General features: G+C 43.6%; 2 protein-coding genes across 3 annotated transcripts in view; one reads left to right on the top strand and one right to left on the bottom strand.

Annotated features, from left to right (window-relative positions):
• The window catches only part of LOC115085955 (oocyte zinc finger protein XlCOF6-like), a 258,912-nt gene that overhangs the window by 92,531 nt on the left and 142,543 nt on the right, over positions 1-23,838 (bottom strand). The window contains exon 4 of one of the 2 annotated variants that reach the window (XM_029592523.1): positions 21,179-23,496. In XM_029592523.1, coding sequence (XP_029448383.1) covers positions 21,179-23,496 — 2,318 coding nt within the window. Of the gene's footprint in view, positions 1-21,117; positions 23,497-23,838 lie in introns of those variants that run through there. The other variant, XM_029592522.1, reaches the window with a different exon arrangement.
• Positions 10,663-17,110, top strand: LOC115085972. The gene is made up of 2 exons (XM_029592556.1): positions 10,663-13,875; positions 15,682-17,110. The coding sequence occupies exons 1-2, from the start codon at positions 12,808-12,810 to the stop codon at positions 15,688-15,690; spliced, it is 1,077 nt and encodes a 358-aa protein (XP_029448416.1). The 5' UTR covers positions 10,663-12,807; the 3' UTR covers positions 15,691-17,110.

The raw sequence follows: 23,838 nt of genomic DNA, 5'->3' as shown, positions 1-23,838 counted from the left end.
AGGCATCTCAGGCTCTGCACTACTCTGGTTCAAATCCTTTCTGAACAACAGGCACTACAAAGTTAAAATAAATGACAAAGAATCCCACCCCATTCCCTCAAAACAAGGAGTACCACAAGGTTCTTCACTTTCCCCTACCCTGTTCAATATATATCTACTCCCTTTATGCCAGCTACTCAATAGCCTCAACCTCACACATTTTATATACGTGGACGATGTGCAAATCATAATCCCCATCTCGGATCCCATCTCCACTATTCTAAATTTTTGGAATAACTGCTTACACGCCATCAACCTTCTTCTCTCGAGTCTCAACCTGGTCCTCAACACGTCCAAAACAGAACTCCTGGTTATCTCCCCTTGCGATAACAACCCCTTCGCCAACAATGCAATTATTCCACTAGCAAGCCAGGTTAGAGACCTTGGGGCCACACTTGACTCTAGAATGAACTTCAAAAGGTTCATCAACGCTACAACCAAAGAATACTTCTTTAAGCTACAGGTCCTGAAGCAGCTAAGACCACTCCTACACTTCCAGGATTTCCGCTCAGTGCTTCAGGCCATACTGTTTTCAAAGATCGACTATTGTAACGCTCTACTACTCGGTCTCCCCACCTCCTATACTAAACCTCTACAGATGCTGCAAAACGCAGCGGCCAGGATCCTTACAAACACACGTCGTAAGGACCACATCACACCAATCCTAAAACTCCTACACTGGCTACCCATCCAATATAGAATACTCTTCAAGGCTCTCACCATCATCCACAAATCCGTCTATCAGCAATCCACTCTCCAACTCGCCATCCCTCTCGAACTACATACTTCTACAAGGCCGATCAGAAACGCCTACAAAGGTTCGCTCAAGGCCCCCCCCAACAAATCCTCGGTCCACAACTCTATTCACAAGCGAGCACTTTCGACAGCAGGTCCGCTCCATTGGAATTCGCTTCCCCCAGATATACGCCAGGAACAATGCCATCTCCCCTTCAGAAAGAAACTGAAAACCTGGCTGTTCACACAAGCCTACCGTTGAAGGAACCTCCATCAATCCAACATTGACTCTCACCCTTTGACCTCTGCCCCTATCCCTCCCCGTTTCCAATCCCTGCCCTGACACCCCCCCCCCCCCCCCCCCGCTCACCTCCCCATGTCTCCTCCTCCCAGATATATTAAGTTAATAATCGCTTGGATAAATCTCTGTTTATGTCTCGCTTATATATTGTTTTCGTTAATTTTATCACTCTCCAGTTGTTATAGTTGAAAATCTTCCTGTCTTCCATTTCCCATGTTTTCGCTCCCTGTTTAATGTAACTTTTACCTTTCTACTTAGTTGTTAAATTGGTTTCTCCCTGTTCCATTGTAAACCGGTACGATAAGACCTCGTCTTGAGTATCGGTATAGTAAAAGAAATTAAATAAATAAATACAAACATTCCCTCTTACATTTACAGGCTCCCTCTCACATACACACACATGCTCCCTCCTCCTACACACATTCACCCACTCACACACATTCTCTCTTACATACATATAGTCACTCACACACGATCTGTTTTATACATACATTCTCGGACACACATACCTGCTCCTTCTCTCACATACACATGCTCAAACACGACGAGAACACCCTATGCTTCAAAACAACAATCTTTCCTGATATAAACAGCAGAATTTACTGCTCAAAGAACTTGCTATTTAGAGGCTCACTCCTTCATTCCTAGAGCTTGGTCTCTGTACCTATTTTAGTGCTCCTCTTGCACACACATGCAGATTCTCTCCTGCACACACACACATATCAGCTTCCTCTCTCACAAACACCAAGGTCTCGCCCAGCAGCACTGGTCCTCCACTTCTGTTACAGGGAAAGCTGGGCACTGCCTCACAGGTTTTTTGTTCTTCTGGCCACTGGATAGGTTAGCCCCGCAGTTTAATTTCAGCCAAGTGATGGTTTGGGAACCACCATACAGCCCAACAGCTCCTCCATCTCAGCCACACAGTGGGTTGGGAAATGCTGTGCAGCCCAACGGCTCCTTCGACACAAATGGACAGGAGTGAGAACTGAATTGTTCTCAGATGGCAGGTGTCACAAATAGCAAGGCGCTTGGACCTGTTCGTCCCTGGCGCCTAGCTATCCTGAACTTAGCTCTAGGAGGCCTCCTGCATGCACATAAATGCTACCCTGGCGTACGGGCACAAGTGCCTGCCCAAATAAATGCTCAAGTTTAGGTGGCGGTCTTATGCACACAAGTACACGTGCAAAAATGCGCTCCAGACTAGGTCTTAGTCTTACATGCATAAGTATCTGCGCAAATACGCGCTCAAGTCTAAGCCGCAGATGTATGGACTTACGCACACAGGTCCCTGCGCATGCAGCCATCACGTGGTGAGACTGGGGCTGAAAGCTAGCATCCCCGCTGCCTGTTCTGCTAAACAAGCTTTGCGCATATGCAAATTAAAGACTGCAGAAAACCTCTACCAGAACCAGAGACTCCACCTCAGTACAAGTGCCTCTTTGCACCTCTGAGTGAAAGGGAACTTCCTCTCCCACCAATATTGCAGACGCTGCTAGCGAATCGAAAATGGCCAACATTCCCACACTGACGAGGAAAGCCTCAGTGCTAGACACCATCACCCGTGAGGCTCGTTTAGCCGTCAGTCTAGCGCTGGGCTCCCCTGAAGCGCCTTCCCCACTAGGGATGCACACAGACTAGAAGCCATCTGAATTTAGGTGCAACCGCGAGTTTGCTCCTGAATGGTACTGTCTACCTCGTGCCATTGCCAAGCGGCCCGAGCACTGTGCTGCTATTGTCACCCGTTTACCTGAACCTCAGGAAACCCCCGGGTGACTGGCACGACGATTCCACTGCCTCACACCAGTTGTTTTTTTTTCTTTTTAAAACCAGCTTTAAAACTGCATCCACTGTTGTAACTAGTCCTGGAACAAAAAGAAATAGAATTCAATACTTCCCTGCTTAGACGGGACCCAAAATGCAGAGCTGCCAGTGGAACCAACACTGCCTTGTGGTGGATGAGGGATCTGGACCAGCAGATATACACCCCCACGTAATCTCAGAGTGAGCTGCCTTCGAGAGTCACCAACCCCCTGCTCATCTGCCTCAAACTAGGGGGGATGGCCCCACTAGGACCTGACAACCCCTGGGCGGAACTATAGATATCTCTTCTCTTTCTTTTCTGTATTCCAGGTTACAGATTTTAACACTATCTGCTGGAGACAGAGAAATTATGGGGCACTACGGATGGTACACTGGGTTATGTACAGTGTCCGTGAACGTTCTCTGTCGCCATCTGCTGGTAGGGAGGCAAAACCCAAGAGTCTCAACTGATCTGGTTAAATACAGGGGAAATAGTGCTTCAGTCCCTGCATTCAGGCACTTGCATGACTGCTCAATGTACATTTGAGAAACTGTTGGCAGAGGTGGAGGCAAGCAGAAAACAGCAGCTGGGATGGGCGTATATTGGATACCATCAGTGGGAGCTTAGGAGGAAAGAGGCATCATCAGTGCTGGTGTTGACCAGAGGTTAGTCGTGGAGAGAATGCCAAATTCTGAAGTTGTAAAGGGCAGTCAGAAACATCGCATTCCAGGATATAAGATGGCGCTGTCGAGAGGCAAGCGGTAGCGTCTCTCTCTTCAATTTCTTTTTGCTTCACGAATGCCTCATTCTTTTTTTTTTATAATTTATAATTTTTATTGCCGCAACCAGGAACAGTACAAACAATAAACAAGAAATATTGCAAAAATGGTATACATGGCAAAGTTTACAATGTTTACCCACCCTCCCTCTCCCCTGTCATGCTACTCATAATCAAAAGGAAAGAAAAGAAAGACAAAAATGCCAGTGTAAAACAAGCTATGTAACTTTCAAGCAGATAAACAAGAGCGTTATGAAAGTGTTGGTAGGAATAATTGCCTCCAGGTTATGTAGAGGTTCCATATTTGGTGAAATTTAGATAGGCGATGGTGTTTAAAAGCAGTTATTCGGTATATAGTGCACGTCCTGTCTAAGCGAGACAATAGCTCAGTGGGCGTAGGAGGTTGTACTCTCTTCCAGGAGTACGCGATCTCCATAGCTGTCGTAGTACATACCAACTGAATGAATGTTTGTATAGGAGCAGGTAGACTGTTGTCAGGAAGATGCAGAAGAGCCTGCAAAGGTGTAAGGTGGATTGTCCTGCCCAGAATCTCGGAGACTGTCCTCGAGACATATGTCCAGACTTTTTGTATCAGGGCGCAGTCCCACCACATGTGGAGAAAAGTACCCAACTGATGACAATTACGCCAGCATCTGGGGTCATGGCTGGTGGAGAAGCAATGGAGGCGCAGCGGGGTAAAATGCCACCTGTATAGTAGTTTGTAGTTAGCTTCCGAGATCCGGGCTGAGACCAGACCCTGCGACATTCGAAGAAAAATACTGTCCCATTCCTCATCAGACAGAGATTTGCCCAGATCCGTTTCCCAGGCCCTCAAATGGGCCGGTTTTCTCGCCGGACGTGATGCCAATAGTTTATACAATTTAGAAACAAGGCCTCTAAGTAGTTGGGTGCTGGAGCAGTAACCTTCAAAGAGTGAACGTCGAGTCGACAGCAGGCCCTGGGATTGGAGTTGTAGTAGAAAATGACGAATTTGCATGTAGGACAAGAATTCTGCACTGGATAGGTGAGAAGTGGCCTGCAGTTGGTCAAAGGAGATAAGTGAGCCGTGATGGAATAACTGGAAGAAATTAGAAATATTTTGTGACTTCCAGGCGTTGTAGGCAGAACGCGGTAGACCCGGTAGAAAAGAGGTATTGTGAAAAAGAGAACTCTGTAAGAAGTATAACTCCGGGCCCACCAGCTTACGTTTCCATTGTTTCCATACAGAGAGAGTTTGTCGGACACAGGGAGTAAGGACCAAATCCGGTCTCCACGTTTTATTGGGTTGCCAAATCAACGCCGACAAAGGCATGGTAGAGAGCCAGGTTTGTTCAATCTGAACCCAGGGTTTGCCATCCTGTGGACGATGCCAGTCAATAAGAGGCCGTAACTGGGCAGCCCCAAAGTACCATAATAAATTGGGGAGAGCCAGACCGCCCTGTGCTTTATCCTGATAGAGGACCGTACGGGCCACACGTGGTGGTCTACATTTCCAAAGAAATCGGAGTAGCTTACGTTGCCATGTTTTCAGGATATCCGGGCGTACCGGAATGGGTAGGGTTTGGAATAAATACAAAAATCTAGGGAGAACATTCATTTTAAGTGTGGCGAGGCGACCCAGCCAAGATAAAGGTTGGGAGTTCCATCGAATAAAATCTTGGTCTAGTTTATGAATAAGGGGTGTATAATTAAGCTGAAATAAATCAGAGAGGTCTTTGCCAATATTGACCCCTAGATATTTCAATTTGGTAGGGGCCCATTTAAAAGGGTGAGCACTTTGGAGGGTCTGAACCAATTCCGGAGAGCAAGAGATGTTGAGGATTTCAGACTTATCCCAGTTAATCTTAAAACCAGAGACAGTACTGAATTGGGCAAGCTCGTTTTCAAACTCCTTTAGAGAGTATGAGGGATTACTCACTGTGAACATAATATCGTCGGCAAATAAGGACAACTTATACTGATGAGAGTTTAAGGAGTATCCCTGGATAAAGGAATTGTTTCGTATACGTATCTTTGAACTAAAAAGGAATCTGAATAGGCACCATTTATTTTTAAGCAGGCGGAGGGAGAAGAATAAAGAGCCTGAATCCAATTATAGAAATAAGGGCCAAAACCCATGTGCGAGATGGTACTAAACAAGAAAGGCCAATGGACCATATTGAATGCCTTTTCGGCGTCAATAGCTAAAAGAATATGTGCCATGTCCTGTTTAGATATGCCCCATACAATATCTATAATCTTGCGCACGTTATCGCTGGCCATACGACCGGGTATAAATCCGGCTTGATCTGGGTGAATGATCTGGCCAATGAAACCATTCAAACGATCAGCAAGGATTTTAGCTAATAGCTTAAGGTCTAAATTAATCAAAGATATCGGCCTGTATGAGGCGCACAGGGTTGGGTCTCGACCAGGCTTAGCGATAATGGTTATTCCAGCCTTATTGGAGTCAGGCAATAATGCTCCCCCTCCGCGAAGATAGTTAAAATGGTTTTGAAGATGAGTGACCAAAGCCGAACCATAAAGTTTATAAAATTTAGACGTAAGGCCATCGGGACCCGGAGCCTTACCCACCTTAAGATTTTTTATGGCGTGGAGAATTTCAGGACTCGTGATTTCGGCATTTAAATAGTCCCTCATTTCCGGGGTCAAGGAGGGAAGATCAATGGACTGCAAATACTGCTCAATATCTGTGCTCCGGATTTGGGTTTCAGCCGCATACAACTTTTTATAAAAGTTAAGAAATTGTAGCGTAATATCTTTGTTGGTAGATTTTAGGTGGCCCTGAGCATCCTTTATCTTAAGGATGTGGTTCTGGCAAGACAATTTCTTCAATTGGTGGGCTAGTATTTTCCCAGCCTTGTTGCCACCTTCAAAGTAATGTTGACGAGTGATATTCATGGCATGGGCAATGTGATCCACCTCCAGCCTATGCAGGTCCTCTCGGGCCTTGGTTAACTGAGTGAGAATCTTGGGGGTGCCTGTACGGACATGTTGTGCAGTCAGCACCGCAATACGGGCGCGGAGTGTAGAGCAGGCTGCTTCCTTCTGCCGTTTAAGATAAGTGGACCGGGAGATAAAGTGACCCCTGATAAATGATTTAAAACTGTCCCAGAGAAGAACCGGGGAGGTTACAGAGTGCACATTATCTTGAAAGAAGTCTGTAATAAGCTTGGTGGAGGATTGTATATAGAGTGGGTCATGTAAAATAGAGTCATTTAATCTCCAAAAGCGGCTGCCATGGTCTCCACCCTGCAATCTTAAGGCCAACAGTACTGGGGCATGGTCAGACCAGGAAATAATGCCTAAGTCAGCACGATGAACCACAGGATATAAGGATTAATCCAGGAGGATGTAGTCAATGCGGTGTCAGAAAATATCTTAATATTTTGTGCTTTATTGATAATTACTTATATTTAGTGAAGTCAGTAATCAATTAGCCATAAAGAAACATGTTAGCATTTAATACCCATAAGCCTTTACTTTTAAAAGCCATGACATTGGTCATGGCTGTGCTGAAAAAGCTCCAGCACATAGCTTTCACCTTTCCCCTACTTAAAACCTCAAGATTTCACCTTTGTCCCACTTTCAGACTTTGAGAGTACAGTTGTTTACCACTTTCTCTTATCTCAAGTAAGAAAGCACCTGCATTTTATGACATTGAGCATCCTAACGCAGGTGTCATGATTGACCACCCTAAAAACAGATGGCCAGCCAATTAAGTGTGACAGAAAGGAGTGAAAAAGATTTTCTCTTAGAACTACAAAAGAAATCCAATTAAAAATCAAAAATGGGCGAAGCTATAAACAGAATAAAATTTAGATGTGTTGATGGAAGTGTAACAGCGACCCTGGATCAAAGGGTCTTAAGTGTATAAAACAGTGGCAGTTTGAGGGAGAGGGAGAGGTGCTACTTAGACTTTCTTCGCACGTGATTGAGAGAGACACAGAGCGGGGTGCTTCAGAAAATTGGTAAATATAATTTTTTATTCAAGTATATGAGAACCTTTAAATTGCTATTGTTTCTACATTGGCAGATGTATTAGAAATGTATTAATTTCTAAAAAGATGACATTAATAGACATTTATCTGATATTAATAATTTCAATTTCCTTATTAATGGTTCTTGCATTGATTGTAGGATATACTCTGGTAAAGTTAAGATTTGAACATAAAAGTGATTCTTAGTCATTTAGAGATATTTATTCATGCCTTTCTGTATCTGTGAAATAAAGAAAATATTTTTACAATAAACTGACTGGTTTATTTATGCATGATGTGCTGCAAGAATTAAAGGTTAATAAAAAATTTCTGTGGTAGATTCGAACACACCTCTGAAAGTAAACTTTTTGTCTCAAGGCAGAAAGGGTAGGGAAATAGAAGTGGAAGTGGGATATTTTATCCAGGCAGGATTCCCTGGTTTTAAATTCTGCTAAGGGTAGAAGCCTCAATACTTCCATTCAAAATTTACCACATGGCGCCCAACGTGGTTTAAATCTCCTGTAGAATTAAATATTATTTTCCAGTCATGTAATTTTGCCTTTTGCAGCAGTTTTTATAATTGGTTGCAATGGCTGACCCTTATAGAATTAGAGCTTCTCAAGAAGCAACGTTCCGTAAGTGGGTTGAAGCCAATCATATCAGGGAAGATCAGTCCTTTGTCCTGCATTTACAAGTGGCCAGTGACTCGTCACCGTGCTTTCATGTTGACATTTGTCGTTTAAAAGCTCTTACTGCACAGGGCAGACACCAGGGGCTAAATAGAAGAGCAGAAGAGGATTTTGTTCCTTTTGCTCTCCCTGATTGTCAGATGTCTTTTTCACTTGGTAAATGCTTATTTGTAGAGAATCCGGTAATTCCGGTTTCTGAAAAAAGAGGGGGCTTGGCGTTCACTGAACCGCGTCCGCCTCTTGATGCTATTTTGTCCTTTGATGCCCCGCCTGTGGATCAAATTCCGGCAGGGAAAAAAAAATGCGTTTTACAATGCCCTATTGCACTGCTTTCAAACGCTCAGAGATCATTACGGACAAACCTCGTTTTCTTTGGGGACGCCTGGAGAAATCGGGGCCCGTAGTGAGATTGATCGAAAAGCAGATAGAGTAAGGCGGGCTTTGGGGACGCTTCCAGCTGATGTTAATCTGATACCTGAACATCTGGCCACTAGACTAGTCGCGCTTGAAGCTGTCACTGGTGCCTGTAATTCTCGTACCAGACATTATATTATTTCTACTCTGATGCCACAGAATTTGGTTCCTCCCCCCTCATTCTGCGATAGCTGGGGCAGTTATTACGGGTGGACTTATCGTTCGATATTTGGGAAACCGTTAATCACAAATCTCGGTGATGTGCTGCGTCATATTTTGCAAAAGTTTGGTATTTCAGCTGCATATTCTCTTGGCATGCTGGTTACTATGAGTAATTTTGATCAAGTATGGGAGATTTTAAAAGACGTCATGCCTGATACCTCTATTCGTATTGATCTTAGTAATCGTTTAAGTGCATTGGCCCCGGCAGATCGACATGAGCAGTTCCCATTCATTATCCAGCAAGTCTTCGAGGCGGCTGGTCGTCCATTAATACCTTCTAAGCCACTTAAACAGGCTCAGCCAGGGTCTGACAGACCCAGGGAAAGGGGCAGGGAGATCCAGCGCACTCAGCCTGAGAAAACTTCAAGACGGGTGAGTTTTCATTTTAGGAATCCTTCTTCCCAGGATAGAAATCAGAGGGACAATAGGGGGTTTGGGAATTCTAGACAGGATTATACACCCCCCCCTCCACGAAATCCCTCTAATACTGGGTGGGTTCCCCGCTATCCTGTGAGGGATAATCGTGGGACCCCTCCTGCCCGCTTTCCAGCTCCTGAGAAACCTCCAGCGGTGTCCGGAGCTGTAACTAAGGCAGACCGCCCTCCCCCTTCTTCTCACAAAAAGCCTGTGAAGCGAGCCACTTTCCATGGCAATGCTGGCTCCACGTCTAAACCCCCTGTGGATCCAGAATAGGGAGCAGGGTGATCTATTTGTGGGCATGATGGACTCAGGTACTACAATTAATATCCTGACTAGAGAATGGGATACAATTCAATATTTAAATGAAAATGTCACAATTACTATGTTTGCAGGGAAGCAGTCTCAAGCTCCCTTAGCGACTGTAGAAATCTTTTCCCCTTACTTCAAAGGGTCCCGTACCATAAAAGTGGCATGTTTATTTGATGAGGAGGATCCTTTTGCAATTTATTTCACACAGGCTGCTGTGCCTGTTTTGCCTTCTATGATGTTGGAGGACCCCCTTTATGGCTTTGAGGCTGTAAAAGCTTCAATTTCTCCTCAGCTCAAATCCATCATTGGAGAGGCTGAGCTGCAGAATTTGTTTACTGAATGGCTTAAGTTAGGAGTCGTTCAGCTCTATCATACCCACACTGGTTTAGTGCAGACCCCTAAGCCGATAGAGATAGTTTTAAATAAGCCTTTCAGTCCTCAAAAACAGTATCCTGTCCATAAGAAATTCTACAATGATTTAAATATTATTATTTCTCAGAAACTTACTCAGGGTGTTTTAATTGAGGAATATTCTGAATTTAATTCACCCCTCCTTCCTGTGCCCAAACCAAATGGGAGTACTCGTATGGTCATTGACTATAGGGTACTTAACGCCTCTTCTGAGACAGTTGCGGCTCAGACTTTGAATCCTGCATCTACAATTGATAATTTGCCACGACCTAGGTGGAAAGCCACCTTGGATTTAGCTAATGGGTTTTGGAGTATTCCGATTAGCACTTCCCCTGTCACTGCATTCACATTCAGGGGTAAGCAGTATCAGTATACCAGGCTCCCTCAGGGTTTTAAAAATTCCCCTGTTTTATTTTCTGCTGCCGTTGAGGAACTCCTTCAGCGACATAACATTGATAATGCTGTTCCTTATGTTGATGATATATATCTGGCTTCTGATAAGCTGGATATGCTTTGGGATTCTGTAGTTCAACTAATACAGGTACTGGGTGAGGAAGGTTTTGTAGTTAATTTTGCCAAAGCCAGAATTGGTTTTGAGGAAGTTAAGTTTCTGGGATTTTTAATCGGGGTGGCAGGTGCTAGCCTTGCCCCCACCCTCCAAGAAAAGATTATATCCTTCCCGGTGCCTAAGACATCTCGCCAATTGCAAGTAATCATGGGGACACTTAATTTTGCACGTAAAACTGTGCCTAGTTTTGCCTCATTAGCAGCCCCCTTGTATGATTTGCTTAAAGGAGATGCCGTTGTGGCACGTGATTGGACTGCTGTTCATTCTGAATGTTTGAGAGCGCTGCAAGAGGCTGTCAAAGTTTCAGCCCCTTTGGCGCACCGTAAATCATCTAAAGATTTAGATGTCACGTTGCAGGTTTCTGACTCTCATTTCTTGGCTACAATCAGTAACCATGCTGAATCTCAGCCCATATGTTATATTACACATACTTTCTCTCAGCCTGAGAGGAAATTTAATGTTGTGGAGCGTACACTGACGGCTGTCAGATATTGCCTGTCTAAAGTCTCTGCTCTTGCTCAGGGTAAGATTATTCATTGTTATACTGGGATTCCCCAGTTACAGGCTGTCACTCGCCATTCCCTCCCAGAGAGTAGGGCTCTCTCCACACGCTGGGTGCAATGGCGTGCTGATCAATATAGAGACGATGTGCAATTCCATTATCAGAATGGTTTGGCTGATTCTGACATTATTTTAACTTGTGAGGATCTTTGCTTAACTACTGAGACGGATAGGCTCCTTCCTCCTATTTATCAGAAGGTTCAATTGGTAATTTTTACTGATGGTTCTGCCACACCCTCGGGTGACTATCTTACTGCATTTTTTGCTGGTGCGGCTAATGTTATTTTAACTCCTAATAAAAGGGGTCAGTGGAAAGTCTTTGCCACACATACATGGCGATTAGGTGATATGAGTTCACAGCAGGCGGAGCTGATTGCCTTTCAAAAGGCTTTGACACATATTGAGCAGACGCCCAATTTGGATCCTGAAAGATCCGTTATGGTTTGTTCTGATTCTACATATGTGGTGTCTGGGTTTAATTCACATATGAAAGTGTGGGAAAACAGTGACTTTTTAGATGTTACAGGCAAGCCTATTGCACACAGAGCTCACTGGAGATTAATTTTTTCTATTTCACAGAAACTTACTGTGCAGGTGCTTGTCTTGCATGTGCCTGCTCACCAGACCGTGGGCTGGTACTCTCGTTACAATTCTTTGGCAGATGAAGCAGCTAAATTGGCTGCCTCTCAGCAAGAGATAACTGTAAGGGCACGTCTTGCTAGGCATGGCTCCTTACATTTGAATGCGGCTACTTTGTGCCAGCATTCAGATGGGGTTTTGACTAGAAGTCAGGCAAAGAAAATGGTCAGTGACTGTTTGGATTGTCAGCGCACAAATCCCAAACGGACTGGACACCCTTATGTTGAAGGGACACTTCCACGGGGAATTAGACCAGGGCAGGTGGTCTATATGGATCATGTTGGTCCCCTTACTTCTTCCCGTGGTTACAGACATATTTTGGTTGTACTTGATTCCTTTACTGGCTTTGTGTTTCTATTTGCACAGAAACGCATTACTGCTATTGTGACTGTTAACCGTCTGGCTATTGTATTTGGTATTTTGCCTTTTCAGTTTCTTTGCACAGACGGCGGTCCAGCCTTTAAAAATGCTGAGGTTGAGACCTTTTGTGCTGATCATAGCGTTACTCATCGATTCTCCTACCCACATCGTCCAGAATCTAATGGAATGGTTGAAAGGATTAATGGTGAGGTTAAGCGTAGTCTGCAAATTTTTGCTTTGCAATCTAACCCCAGTAATTGGTACCTTCATCTTCCGGAGATCCAAATCCGGATTAATAGTACCATAACTGCCAATCATGAAGCTCCCGCTATGTCTCTCTTTGGGTTCTCTATGCTTGAAAATATGGCCTCCTCAGAAGCTATGGTTACTTCTGACAAGGCCTCTCGGAGTCCAAATCCTTTTCAGATTGGTTCCGTAGTTTTGAGCAAAACGCATGTTCGTGGCTCTTTAGAACCATACTGGTCTAATCCCTTTATTGTTACAGAACTTCTAGGTGACTCGGGACTGTTGCTTTCTGACTCTGAGGATCCAAAGAATAGGAAAGTTGTGTCCATTAGAGATGTCAAGTTGGTATCCGAGACATTGGGGTTTTCCGGTACCAGAGCCTCGGTTCAACCCCCAGCCTCTGCTGCATCCGCAGTTTCCGCTGATGCCAATGGGTCAGGAGGATCTACCGCTGCCCAGCGCTCCCACTGCTCCAGCAATTGATGTCATTCTCAGCGGTGACATGGCTGTGCCTACCCCGGAGCAGGAAGATCAGGTCGTTCTCAGTGTAGCTTGTCCCGCATCTGAGCGTCCTCCATGTTTCACTCGCTTTCAGCAGAAGCTTTTGCTTGCATGCTGTATGGTTTGTTCCCCAATCAGTACCTTTTTGCATGCTGTGTTTCTTTTTTACAGACCTTATTGTAAGTATGTTATTGCTTGCTGGGTGCTTTTAATTATTGCATCTCCTATCTCACTATTTTATCTCTTATCTAATACCCAGCTGCATTCCACCTTTTCTCCCGCAGCTTCACAGGAGCTCCGTTATTCACACTCACATGTCAGTAAGCGCTCACCTTCTGAGCCTTTGTCTCTTCTGGCAGTGCCTTTGCCTTCTGGTGTTATTCTTGTTCCATACCATGGCTGGCTGGTGCAAGATCCTGTTTTATTGCATATTGATGTTCCTTTCAGGTTTTACACTCACCAGGTTTGGCAAGGCATCTCTCCGGAGTCCCTGCCTGCGGGTCTAGAGTCCAGACTTGTTGCTCTGTTTCTGCAGCTGGAGCGTTCCTCCCTGCAGCTTTCTTCCATCACTTCGGAATCTCCTCTTGATGGCTTCCGTGCAGAGTTCTGTTCGATTAGATATCAGAACTTGTTCCTGGGTTTCAGAGCAGTGAGTGTCAATCTTACTGGGATCCTTGAAACTCCATCCTGGAAACTGCAGCACTGCTCTCAACCACATATTGGTGCTTCTGAACAGTTCCAGCGGCTGTTTGCCCTTCGTCCTTGTTTTCATAATGGATCTTGTGCCTGCATCAATCCCCTTTCGAAGGTGCCTCTGGAGGACTCCTTGTCTGGCTCTAATTATGAATTTTCAGGTTTGATTAAAGGTCTCATTTTCTCCTGGATGGACATCTTTCCTGAGGTAACTCTTTCTTACGCTAATTATTCCACATGGGGGGGAGAGGATACAGGATTCCCCCTTCCAATGATTAAGGACTCTCTGTCTTATGTTTGTAGACTACCTTATGAAATTCTGTTTTTAAATAGTACACATTATCATGTCTTTTGTGATGAATTGCCTGTCTCTTTTACACATTGGCGTGGAATTTCTTTTTATAATTTATCTTTGTGGAATAATGCGTGTGGGAATAATCCATTCTTTTGTACCCGTTCCTCGTCCACCCAGACAAATTGCTTTTGTTGCCCTAGTTGGCAATATCAGGTTAATCTTTGTAATAAAAGGTTTTCTAATAGGGTATGGGGACCCTTCTTTACTCAGGAGGCTAATTTTTTTCAAAATGCACCTGTGCTAGGCCGGTCTTTGACCGCTGCCTGTATCAGGGGTTTAGCTGAGGGGTTAAATGACACTCAGGTTACTTCTGTGTTAGATTTAATTGTACAGACAAAATGGCTGAATGACTCATTTCCCTTGCCCGCTTGGGTGATGAGAACAGCCAACAGAAAGCGCAGGAATGCTTTGAAACAGGAGGTTCAAAATACATTCCTTAATCTTAATGATAGAATTAAAACTGCTATAAAAGGTATTCAATCCAATGAATATCAGCTAAGAGCGGGTATTTTTCAATTAAGGGATTACTTAGCTCAAACCTTACAGTTAGGGATTGATGCCATATCCACAACTGATGAGAAAATACAGGTTCTAGCAAGAATAGAACAGCTTACTCACTTTATTGATGGTCTTACTTCCCCAAAACCCAAATGGGGAGACCTTCAATTGGGAAAAATATTAGAGGAAATAAACCTCACAGCTGAGCAAATTCAGTATGCCCATGTTGAGGCTTCACAAGTTATTTTGCAGGTCAGCAAACATGAAATGGGAAAAGAACCATGGGCAACCTTAGGTTCAACCCTAGTACAAGGGGTCAGACGTATCTTTCTCCCAATCACTACTCAGGTCTATAAACGTTGCTGGGAAATCCAGAACTTTGGTCAGTTCTTGGAAAGCTCAAATGGAAGCAACACCTGGATTAAAACAATTAAAATCTTTGAACCAACCCACTTGTGTATTAATAATGCTGGTTATCACTGGATCATAGCACAAGGTTGTCACAAAGTTCCTGTAACTGTGTGTAATTCCCTGGTGCAGGTCTCTAATACTTGCCTCACACTAGAGGGAGAAGCTGATTGTCCTCTAGAACCGAATCCCGGTCCTCTAGTAGAAGTTTTTTTGAAATTACCCAATGGATCTTATATCCTTCGGTCAAACAAAGCACAGTGTGGGTTTCAACCGGGAATATTGTATTTAGTTACTGCACTATCTGTCATTAAGTGTGGACCGTGGGAGTTTTATCCTACACTTAGTGCCCGGTTAACTGAAACAATAAAGTACATGGAATTTAAACCAGTACAATTCACTGAGTTAAAAATGTTATTGACTCATGTTTTAAATGTAAATGTATTATTAAGAAATTTGTCTTCACTTTGGTTAATGTCAGAGGATGAGTTTTTACAGCATCTGAGAATGATAGAACTAACAGCTAGTGAATGGGAGCTGATCCTAGACGAGCTACTGAAGCCAGAGGTATTTTCAAATGCCCTGGGTCGTGCTTTTTCTGGATTAGTGGGTGGAATAGCTAAAACAGCTGTTGGTGTAGTTAAAACCATAATGGAAGGGGCAGGTGGACTCCTTCATGACTTAGGGATCAATTTATTCCCATTAATCCTGGGAATCATAGTAATAATTGGTGTTCTTTTCTTCTGTCTTAAGAGAAATTAGAACGAAGAGCAGCGAACCAGAAATGGCAGGTGTAAACTCAAAGATACATATTCCAGCTAATCCTAGGAAGAATGCGATGATTGTCTGCCTGGGACCTGATCTCATAAATGAGTATGCTGATTATGGAAGCTGGATGTATTCAGAAAACAATCCTGATACATGTGCACCTTATTATCTGCATAAAAACTGTGATATTTTATTTAAGTTCCCACAATATTCCTATTGCTGGACTTGGCCAAGAAGACTGGCATCTGTTCGTGAAGCACTACGAAGAACCTTGAGTGCTCACATTTGTCAGTGTGCTCCCTGGGAACTTGTGCCCTGCTACTTCAATATCTACTCTTTGGCAGAATATCAATTAGGATATGGACATGGCCTATCAAATGCCAATCCTGTTGCTTCAGATGGAAATTCAAGAGCCTCCAGCCCGGGGTTAAGCTCGAATTGGTTTCCAGTATCTAGTCCACCGTCTTTTGTGACGGATGAAGAATTAGATCCAATACACCTTGCTCCGGCTAATTCTCTAACAGACGAAGGACAAGACTTTATGCTTTGGCTGAATGCAGCTCTCTCCTCTGAGGATGATCAATCAGTCATTCTCCAACATCAGCAACCAAATCCTACTCAAGATTCTGCTCCGACTAGACCAGCAGTGGAAGGCGAGCAAACAGATTCCAATATCTATAATTAGTCAGACTGACTTCACAGATATCTGAAACGTCTGATCCGGCTGGATCTACTGAGAACTGTGAATAACTGTCTATTATTGACTGGACTGGTATGTGTCTTATTCAAAATGCACCTTGCCATTTCAGGATCGTAGCTCGTCAATTGGTAAGTATAATAGGCATTTAATGCCCACAGATCCCTACACATGATGGAATCAGTGATGACACATCACAGATTTCTGACCCATAAAGATTATTTTAATTATGAACCCTCATCTTATTTGACTAGATGAGTAGCTTCAAATTTAAAATTTACATTCCCTGGGTATGAATGTTCTCTATTTCCCATAAGGAAATATTGAGAAACTCTTTATATCTGGTTATTATTAGAAACTAACTCAGATTTGTCAACTCATATCTCTTTATATTCAATTTGGTAATGTAACCAATTTTTATTACACTTGTATTATTACATTTGATTTTCACTTGTATCTATGCAATGTTGAGCACTGACACAACTTATTATATGTAGTTTATTGTGTGATTATTTTCCCCCAGGCTTATTAGTGCCTTACTGATTTATATGTACCTAGCTATGTCTAGTATTTGTTTTACTGACTCCATGGGGGGGTGTCAGAAAATATCTTAATATTTTGTGCTTTATTGATAATTACTTATATTTAGTGAAGTCAGTAATCAATTAGCCATAAAGAAACATGTTAGCATTTAATACCCATAAGCCTTTACTTTTAAAAGCCATGACATTGGTCATGGCTGTGCTGAAAAAGCTCCAGCACATAGCTTTCACCTTTCCCCTACTTAAAACCTCAAGATTTCACCTTTGTCCCACTTTCAGACTTTGAGAGTACAGTTGTTTACCACTTTCTCTTATCTCAAGTAAGAAAGCACCTGCATTTTATGACATTGAGCATCCTAACGCAGGTGTCATGATTGACCACCCTAAAAACAGATGGCCAGCCAATTAAGTGTGACAGAAAGGAGTGAAAAAGATTTTCTCTTAGAACTACAAAAGAAATCCAATTAAAAATCAAAAATGGGCGAAGCTATAAACAGAATAAAATTTAGATGTGTTGATGGAAGTGTAACAGCGACCCTGGATCAAAGGGTCTTAAGTGTATAAAACAGTGGCAGTTTGAGGGAGAGGGAGAGGTGCTACTTAGACTTTCTTCGCACGTGATTGAGAGAGACACAGAGCGGGGTGCTTCAGAAAATTGGTAAATATAATTTTTTATTCAAGTATATGAGAACCTTTAAATTGCTATTGTTTCTACATTGGCAGATGTATTAGAAATGTATTAATTTCTAAAAAGATGACATTAATAGACATTTATCTGATATTAATAATTTCAATTTCCTTATTAATGGTTCTTGCATTGATTGTAGGATATACTCTGGTAAAGTTAAGATTTGAACATAAAAGTGATTCTTAGTCATTTAGAGATATTTATTCATGCCTTTCTGTATCTGTGAAATAAAGAAAATATTTTTACAATAAACTGACTGGTTTATTTATGCATGATGTGCTGCAAGAATTAAAGGTTAATAAAAAATTTCTGTGGTAGATTCGAACACACCTCTGAAAGTAAACTTTTTGTCTCAAGGCAGAAAGGGTAGGGAAATAGAAGTGGAAGTGGGATATTTTATCCAGGCAGGATTCCCTGGTTTTAAATTCTGCTAAGGGTAGAAGCCTCAATACTTCCATTCAAAATTTACCACAGCGGGAGTAGGAATGGTGGGCCGCAGAGTAGAAAGAGTAGGAACGAGAGTGGGGGTATTTCACCCTCCAAGGGTCAATCAGATTATGATCCTCCATCAGCTCTTTAAGAGCTTTGGTGTGGGTCAGAGAGGTGTGTGAGTGGCCCTTAGAGTTGTCCAGAGAGGGGGACAAAGTCACATTGAAGTCGCCAGCAATTACTAGGTGGCCCACTGTATGTTGGATTAGGATAGGGCATAAGGCTTGGAAGAAAACAGCCTGCTGACGAGTGGGAGCATAGATATTAACCAATGTAAAATCACAATCGTGGATAGTAATACATAGCAGTATGTAGCGCCCACCAGGATCCCTGAGACAAAATTTACAATCAAACACAGTATGAGAAGCAAATAATATACCAACACCAGTGTACTTAGTGTTTTTAGTGGCTGGGGAGTAGTATTGATGATTGAATTGAGGAGATTTCATATAAGATTCATGACGGGCTTTAAGATGTGTCTCTTGTATGAAAACAACATCAGGTTTAGAAGATGCCAATTCTCTATAGAATAAAGCTCTTTTTTGTGGAGAGTTTAAACCTTTAGTGTTAACTGAGAGAAGGTTCAAAGTCGCCATAAGCAAGGACTATAAGGGAGCATTACGAAATGAGATCACCCGTTATGTATAAGAATCTAGTATGAATACCATCAATGGTAACCCCATTAGGATATTAAGCAACACGTAACTTGTCCACTGGTAACATATGGAGAACAGCCCCCCGCCCTGAAGGGCATAGTTATGCAGTACAACCAACATTAAATACATAGCATGGGAACTCGCAAAAAAAGTGGTTAGAGTAGCATGACACCCCTGAGGACTAAAAATTGTCCTCATGTGCGAACAGTAGCCTGCCTTACCCTCCATGCAGGCTTGGAACACCCCTGTTGCGCGGGGGGGGGGGGGGGGGGGGGAAACGTCACAACCATTTACAAAAGAAAATAAAAAGAAAAAATGTTTGAGGGGAGCGGCACCGTCTCCCGAGTCTACGGTAAGATGATAGTAAGTAGAAAAAACCAGCACAACCAAACAAACTTGAGAGGTATAGTGTTCAGAAACAATAATTTTCTGGCATGAGCAAATAAACAAGTGCTAACAAAATCAGCCTGGCTAGTGAGCTTCTAGCTTGAAATGATCCTGCAGAGCAAACAACAATGCGACTCCTGAGAGCATGAGGTAGAATCGTCAGGTTGGCTCAGGGCGTGAGCAAGAGCCCCCAGAATGGCGACGGAGCCGGCTGATTCTTTTGCCCGCCCTCTGCCACGCAGGCAGAGAGAGGCGAGAGGGTAGCTCTCCGGACTGTTTGGTCACCCCTGAAGGACCAGCAAACCCACATGTTGTGAGATGTGGTAAGGCTTCAGATGGGTTGGTATATTTGTGAGTAATTCCCTCCATAGTATAAGAGAGGCCGAAGGGGTGCATCCAACGGTACTTGCAGTTTTTGCCGCATAGGAAGGTGGTAATATCACGGAAAGACTGTCGGTTTTGCAAGGTAGCCGCTGAGAGGTCTGGAAAGATGAGGATATCGTGCTCTTCCCAGGCCCATGCATTACACGACCGCGCTGCCTGCGCAATTTGTTCTTTAACCGTGAAGTCGGAGAAGCATACGATAATGTCCCTGCAGCGATTTGGTTGTGGTGCTCGCAGGGCTCTGTGCGCACGGTCTAAACTTATGTCGGGAGGGACAAAGTCCGTTGAGCGATTAGACTCGGTCAGTAAGTAGGAGCAGAATTTTATAATCAGATCCGCACAATTCTCGGGCCCAGCAGCCTCAGGGAAACCTCTGAATCGGAGGTTATTGCGCCTCATTCTATTTTCCAAGTCTGCAATCTTGGAAGTGAGAGCTAGAGTTTCGGAGCTCAAAGTATCACACGTTTGCTTATTGGTAGCGGTCAGCTCCGCCTGGCCCTCCATTCGAGTATCCATCTCGTCTACCCTGCGCCCGATGCTCGTGAGGTCTTCCCGCATTTCCTCCATGCGCTCATAAAGTTCTTTTCTGTAGGTCTTAATATCGGCTCGGAGGATAGCGAACCATTCGCGAAATTCGGCGCGAGTGGGATGGACCGAATCGGTAGCATGCAGCGTCTCACCAAGGCCGCCATCAGGGTCGGAGCCGGGGGAGCTTGGGCCGGCGCCATCTTGGTCCCCTACCTCGCGGTCAGCCATTTCGGAAAAGGCGCGGGTTCCGTCTTTCGTGAAAGAAAAACGTTGGAGATCCAAATTTTTCTTTTTGGTGGCCATGGTAGATGGTGGATGGTAACGCCGTCAGAGATAAATAACCAGAGCCGGTTCTGTGCGCGGATGGGTGCGGATTCAGCTACATTTAGCGGGAGACGGTGGGAGCTCCAGGATTAAGCAGCCATCTTGGTGCGTGACGTCAGCATCCCCCACGAATGCCTCATTCTGCTCGCAAGAGAAGGGTGAGAGAGTGGTTGGTTTCAGATTATTCGATGACTTGTCAGGTGTGTCTTATGATGGAATCTTCAACCGTACTCAGTACATGTAAATGGTTTCCCACAGGGGCAATCTCTCCAGTTGGATTTGTTTTGTGCAGCCCTTGACAGGAATGATCATCATTTGTAAGCCATGGCATGTTGGGGATGAGCTAAATTTCTCAAAATTTACTATTCATTCCCTTATTAGTACATGAATTATACCAGAGAGAGCCTCCTTCTGGAGTTCATAAGGTGTAATTTTAACAGGTAACATATCAAGATGAACTTGAAAATTCTTAATCAGATTAGTGGCACCCAATATAATTGGGACTATTTCTGTGTCTTTCTGTCACATGTTTTTGGTCTTTAATTGCATCTCTTGATAATTAAATATCTCTCCTTTCTTCATACAATCCACAGAATAATCTCTGGGTACTGATACTTTTATCAACAATGTCATTCTTGTGTTGTTCTCCTTCACCACAATAAATGGTTTTCATGCATTGATCTTCCCATCTGTGGAAATAGGAATGTTCCAGGTGATCACACTGTCTTCCTCCTCGACTACTGTATTAGAATTGTGCTCCCATTGATTCTCTCTCATCAGTGTGGACTCGCTGGTGATTTGTCAGACTTATCTTATGATGGAAGCTTTTACCACACTCAATACATGTATATGGTTTCTTACCAGTGTGGACTTTCTGGTGGTTTGTGAGGCCTGTCTTCAGACGAAAGCTTTTACCACACTCAGAACATGTAAATGGTTTCTCACCAGTGTGGACACTTTGGTGGGTGGTCAGGCTTATCTTATGACGGAAGCTTTTACCACACTCAGTACATGTAAATGGTTTCTCACTAGTGTGGACTCTCTGGTGCCTGGTCAGGCTTATATTACGGCTGAAGATTTTACCGCACTCAGTACATGTAAATGGTTTCTCACCAGTGTGGACGCTCTGGTGGCTGGTCAGGCTTACCTTATGACGGAACCTTTTACCACACTCAGTACATGTAAATGGTTTCTCACCAGTGTGGACTGTCTGGTGCCTAGTCAGGTTTTTCTTCTGACGAAAGCTTTTACCACACTCAGAACATGTAAATTGCTTCTCACCAGTGTGGATGCTCCGGTGGCTGGTCATGTTTACCTTGTGACGGAAACTTTTACCACACTCAGTACATGTAAATGGTTTCTCACCAGTGTGAACTCTCTGGTGGCTGGTCAGGATTATCTTACGACTGAACCTTTTACCGCACTCAGTACATGTAAATGGTTTCTCACCAGTGTGGACTCTCTGGTGGCTGGTCAGATTTGTCTTCTGGTTAAAGCTTTTACCACACTCAATACATTTAAATTGTTTCTCACCAGTGTGGACTCTCTGGTGGCCGGTCAGATTTCTCTTCTGGTTAAAGCTTTTACCACACTCAATACACGTAAATGGTTTCTCACCAGTGTGGACTCTCTGGTGGCCGGTCAGATTTCTCTTCTGGTTAAAGCTTTTACCACACTCAATACACATAAATGGTTTCTCACCAGTGTGGACTCTCTGGTGCCTGGTCAGGCTTATATTACGGCTGAAGATTTTACCACACTCAGTACATGTAAATGGTTTCTCACCAGTGTGGACGCTCTGGTGGCTGGTCAGGCTTACCTTATGACGGAATCTTTTACCACACTCAGTACATGTAAATGGTTTCTCACCAGTGTGGACTGTCTGGTGCTTGGTTAGGCTTATCTTATAATGGAAGCTTTTACCACATTCTAAGCACGTAAATCGTTTCCCAACAGTATGGACTCTCTGGTGCACTGTCAGGCTTGTTTTTTGCACGTAACTTTTTCCACACTCAATACACATAAATGGTCTTTCACTGGTGTGGACTCTATGGTGGATGGTCAGGCTTCTCTCCAGACAGAAACATTTACCACACTCAATACATGCAAATGGTTTCTCACCAGTGGGGACTCTCTGCTGCCTTGTCAGGCTTTTCCTAAACCTGAATCTTTTACCATACTCAATACATGTATATGGTTTCTCGCCAGTGTGGACTCTATGGTGGCTGGTTAGGCTTGTCTTCAGACGGAAGCTGTTACCACACTCAGTACATGTAAATGGTTTCTCACCAGTATGGACACTTTGGTGGGTGGTTAGGCTTATCTTATGACGGAAGCTTTTACCACACTCAGTACATGTAAATGGTTTCTCACTAGTGTGGACTCTCTGGTGCCTAGTCAGGTTTTTCTTCTGACGAAAGCTTTTACCACACTCAAAACATGTAAATTGTTTCTCACCAGTGTGGATGCTCCGGTGGCTGGTCATGTTTACCTTGTGACAGAAACTTTTACCACACTCAGTACATGTAAATGGTTTCTCACCAGTGTGGACTCTCTGGTGGTTGGTCAGGCTTATCTTACGACTGAACCTTTTACCGCACTCAATGCATGTAAATGATTTCTCACCAGTGTGGTCTCGAGAGTAGCTTGTTAGATTTATCTTCTGACAGAAAATTTTACCAACCTCAATAGATGTAAATGGTTTCTCACCGCTGTGGCCTCTCTGGTGTTTTGTAAGGATAGTCTGGCTATGGAAGCTTTTACCACTCTCAGCACAGATAAATGATTCTTCAGAGTGAGACCCCTGAGCTTTCAGAAAAGCATCATACAAGCATTTTTGTTCTATTATCTCATTTCTCGGCTCTGCGCCTGTGTGTGTGACATTACTGGCCCTGAGCTCACACACAAAACTCTCAGCTGAGGCTCCTGTTGGCTTTCTTTGCTTCTTTTCTGAGATGCACCAATTCCTGTAATGTCTTTCCAAAGCAGACGATGAGGAAGTGTCTTCTCTAATCATTCCTGATAATATCATCACCTTTCCTTCTGGACTCTGACTGGCTTTCCACTCTTGTCTCTTTTTATTTTTAATTCCGGGATCATCATTTTCTAGATTAAAAGTAAACACAGAGTATTAGTCTTTTTGTTAGAGACACAGACTAAGAGACTCCAGAGAAGGCAGAGTCTCTTTGTGCCTGGAAGTTAACTCAGCAACGAGTAAAGATGGGGTGGGCAAACCTTTGGGCTTAAGGGTCAAATAAGGACAGGTTTGTGTGTGGAGATAAATAATGATCTAGGGCACAGGGGTCCCTTTGATGTCAGAGAGGGGGAGGGGGAGAACTGATGTCCACTGGAGGCCCAATGATGACATCATCACTTCTGGCCTGCTGCTGTAATACTTCCACTGCTATAGGCCAAGATACATCTCTTCACCTCAGGTCCGATATGGGC

The sequence above is a fragment of the Rhinatrema bivittatum genome, chromosome 2 (assembly GCF_901001135.1).
Source record: "Rhinatrema bivittatum chromosome 2, aRhiBiv1.1, whole genome shotgun sequence".
Lineage (NCBI taxonomy): Eukaryota > Metazoa > Chordata > Amphibia > Gymnophiona > Rhinatrematidae > Rhinatrema > Rhinatrema bivittatum.
Note: the sequence above shows the minus strand (reverse complement) of the source record. Positions and strands in the feature narration are given on the sequence as shown.

Coding starts and splice junctions, on each gene's coding strand:
- LOC115085972 (XM_029592556.1), top strand. CDS start 12,808: ATGTCAAGTTGGTATCCGAGACATTGGGGTTTTCCGGTACCAGAGCCT.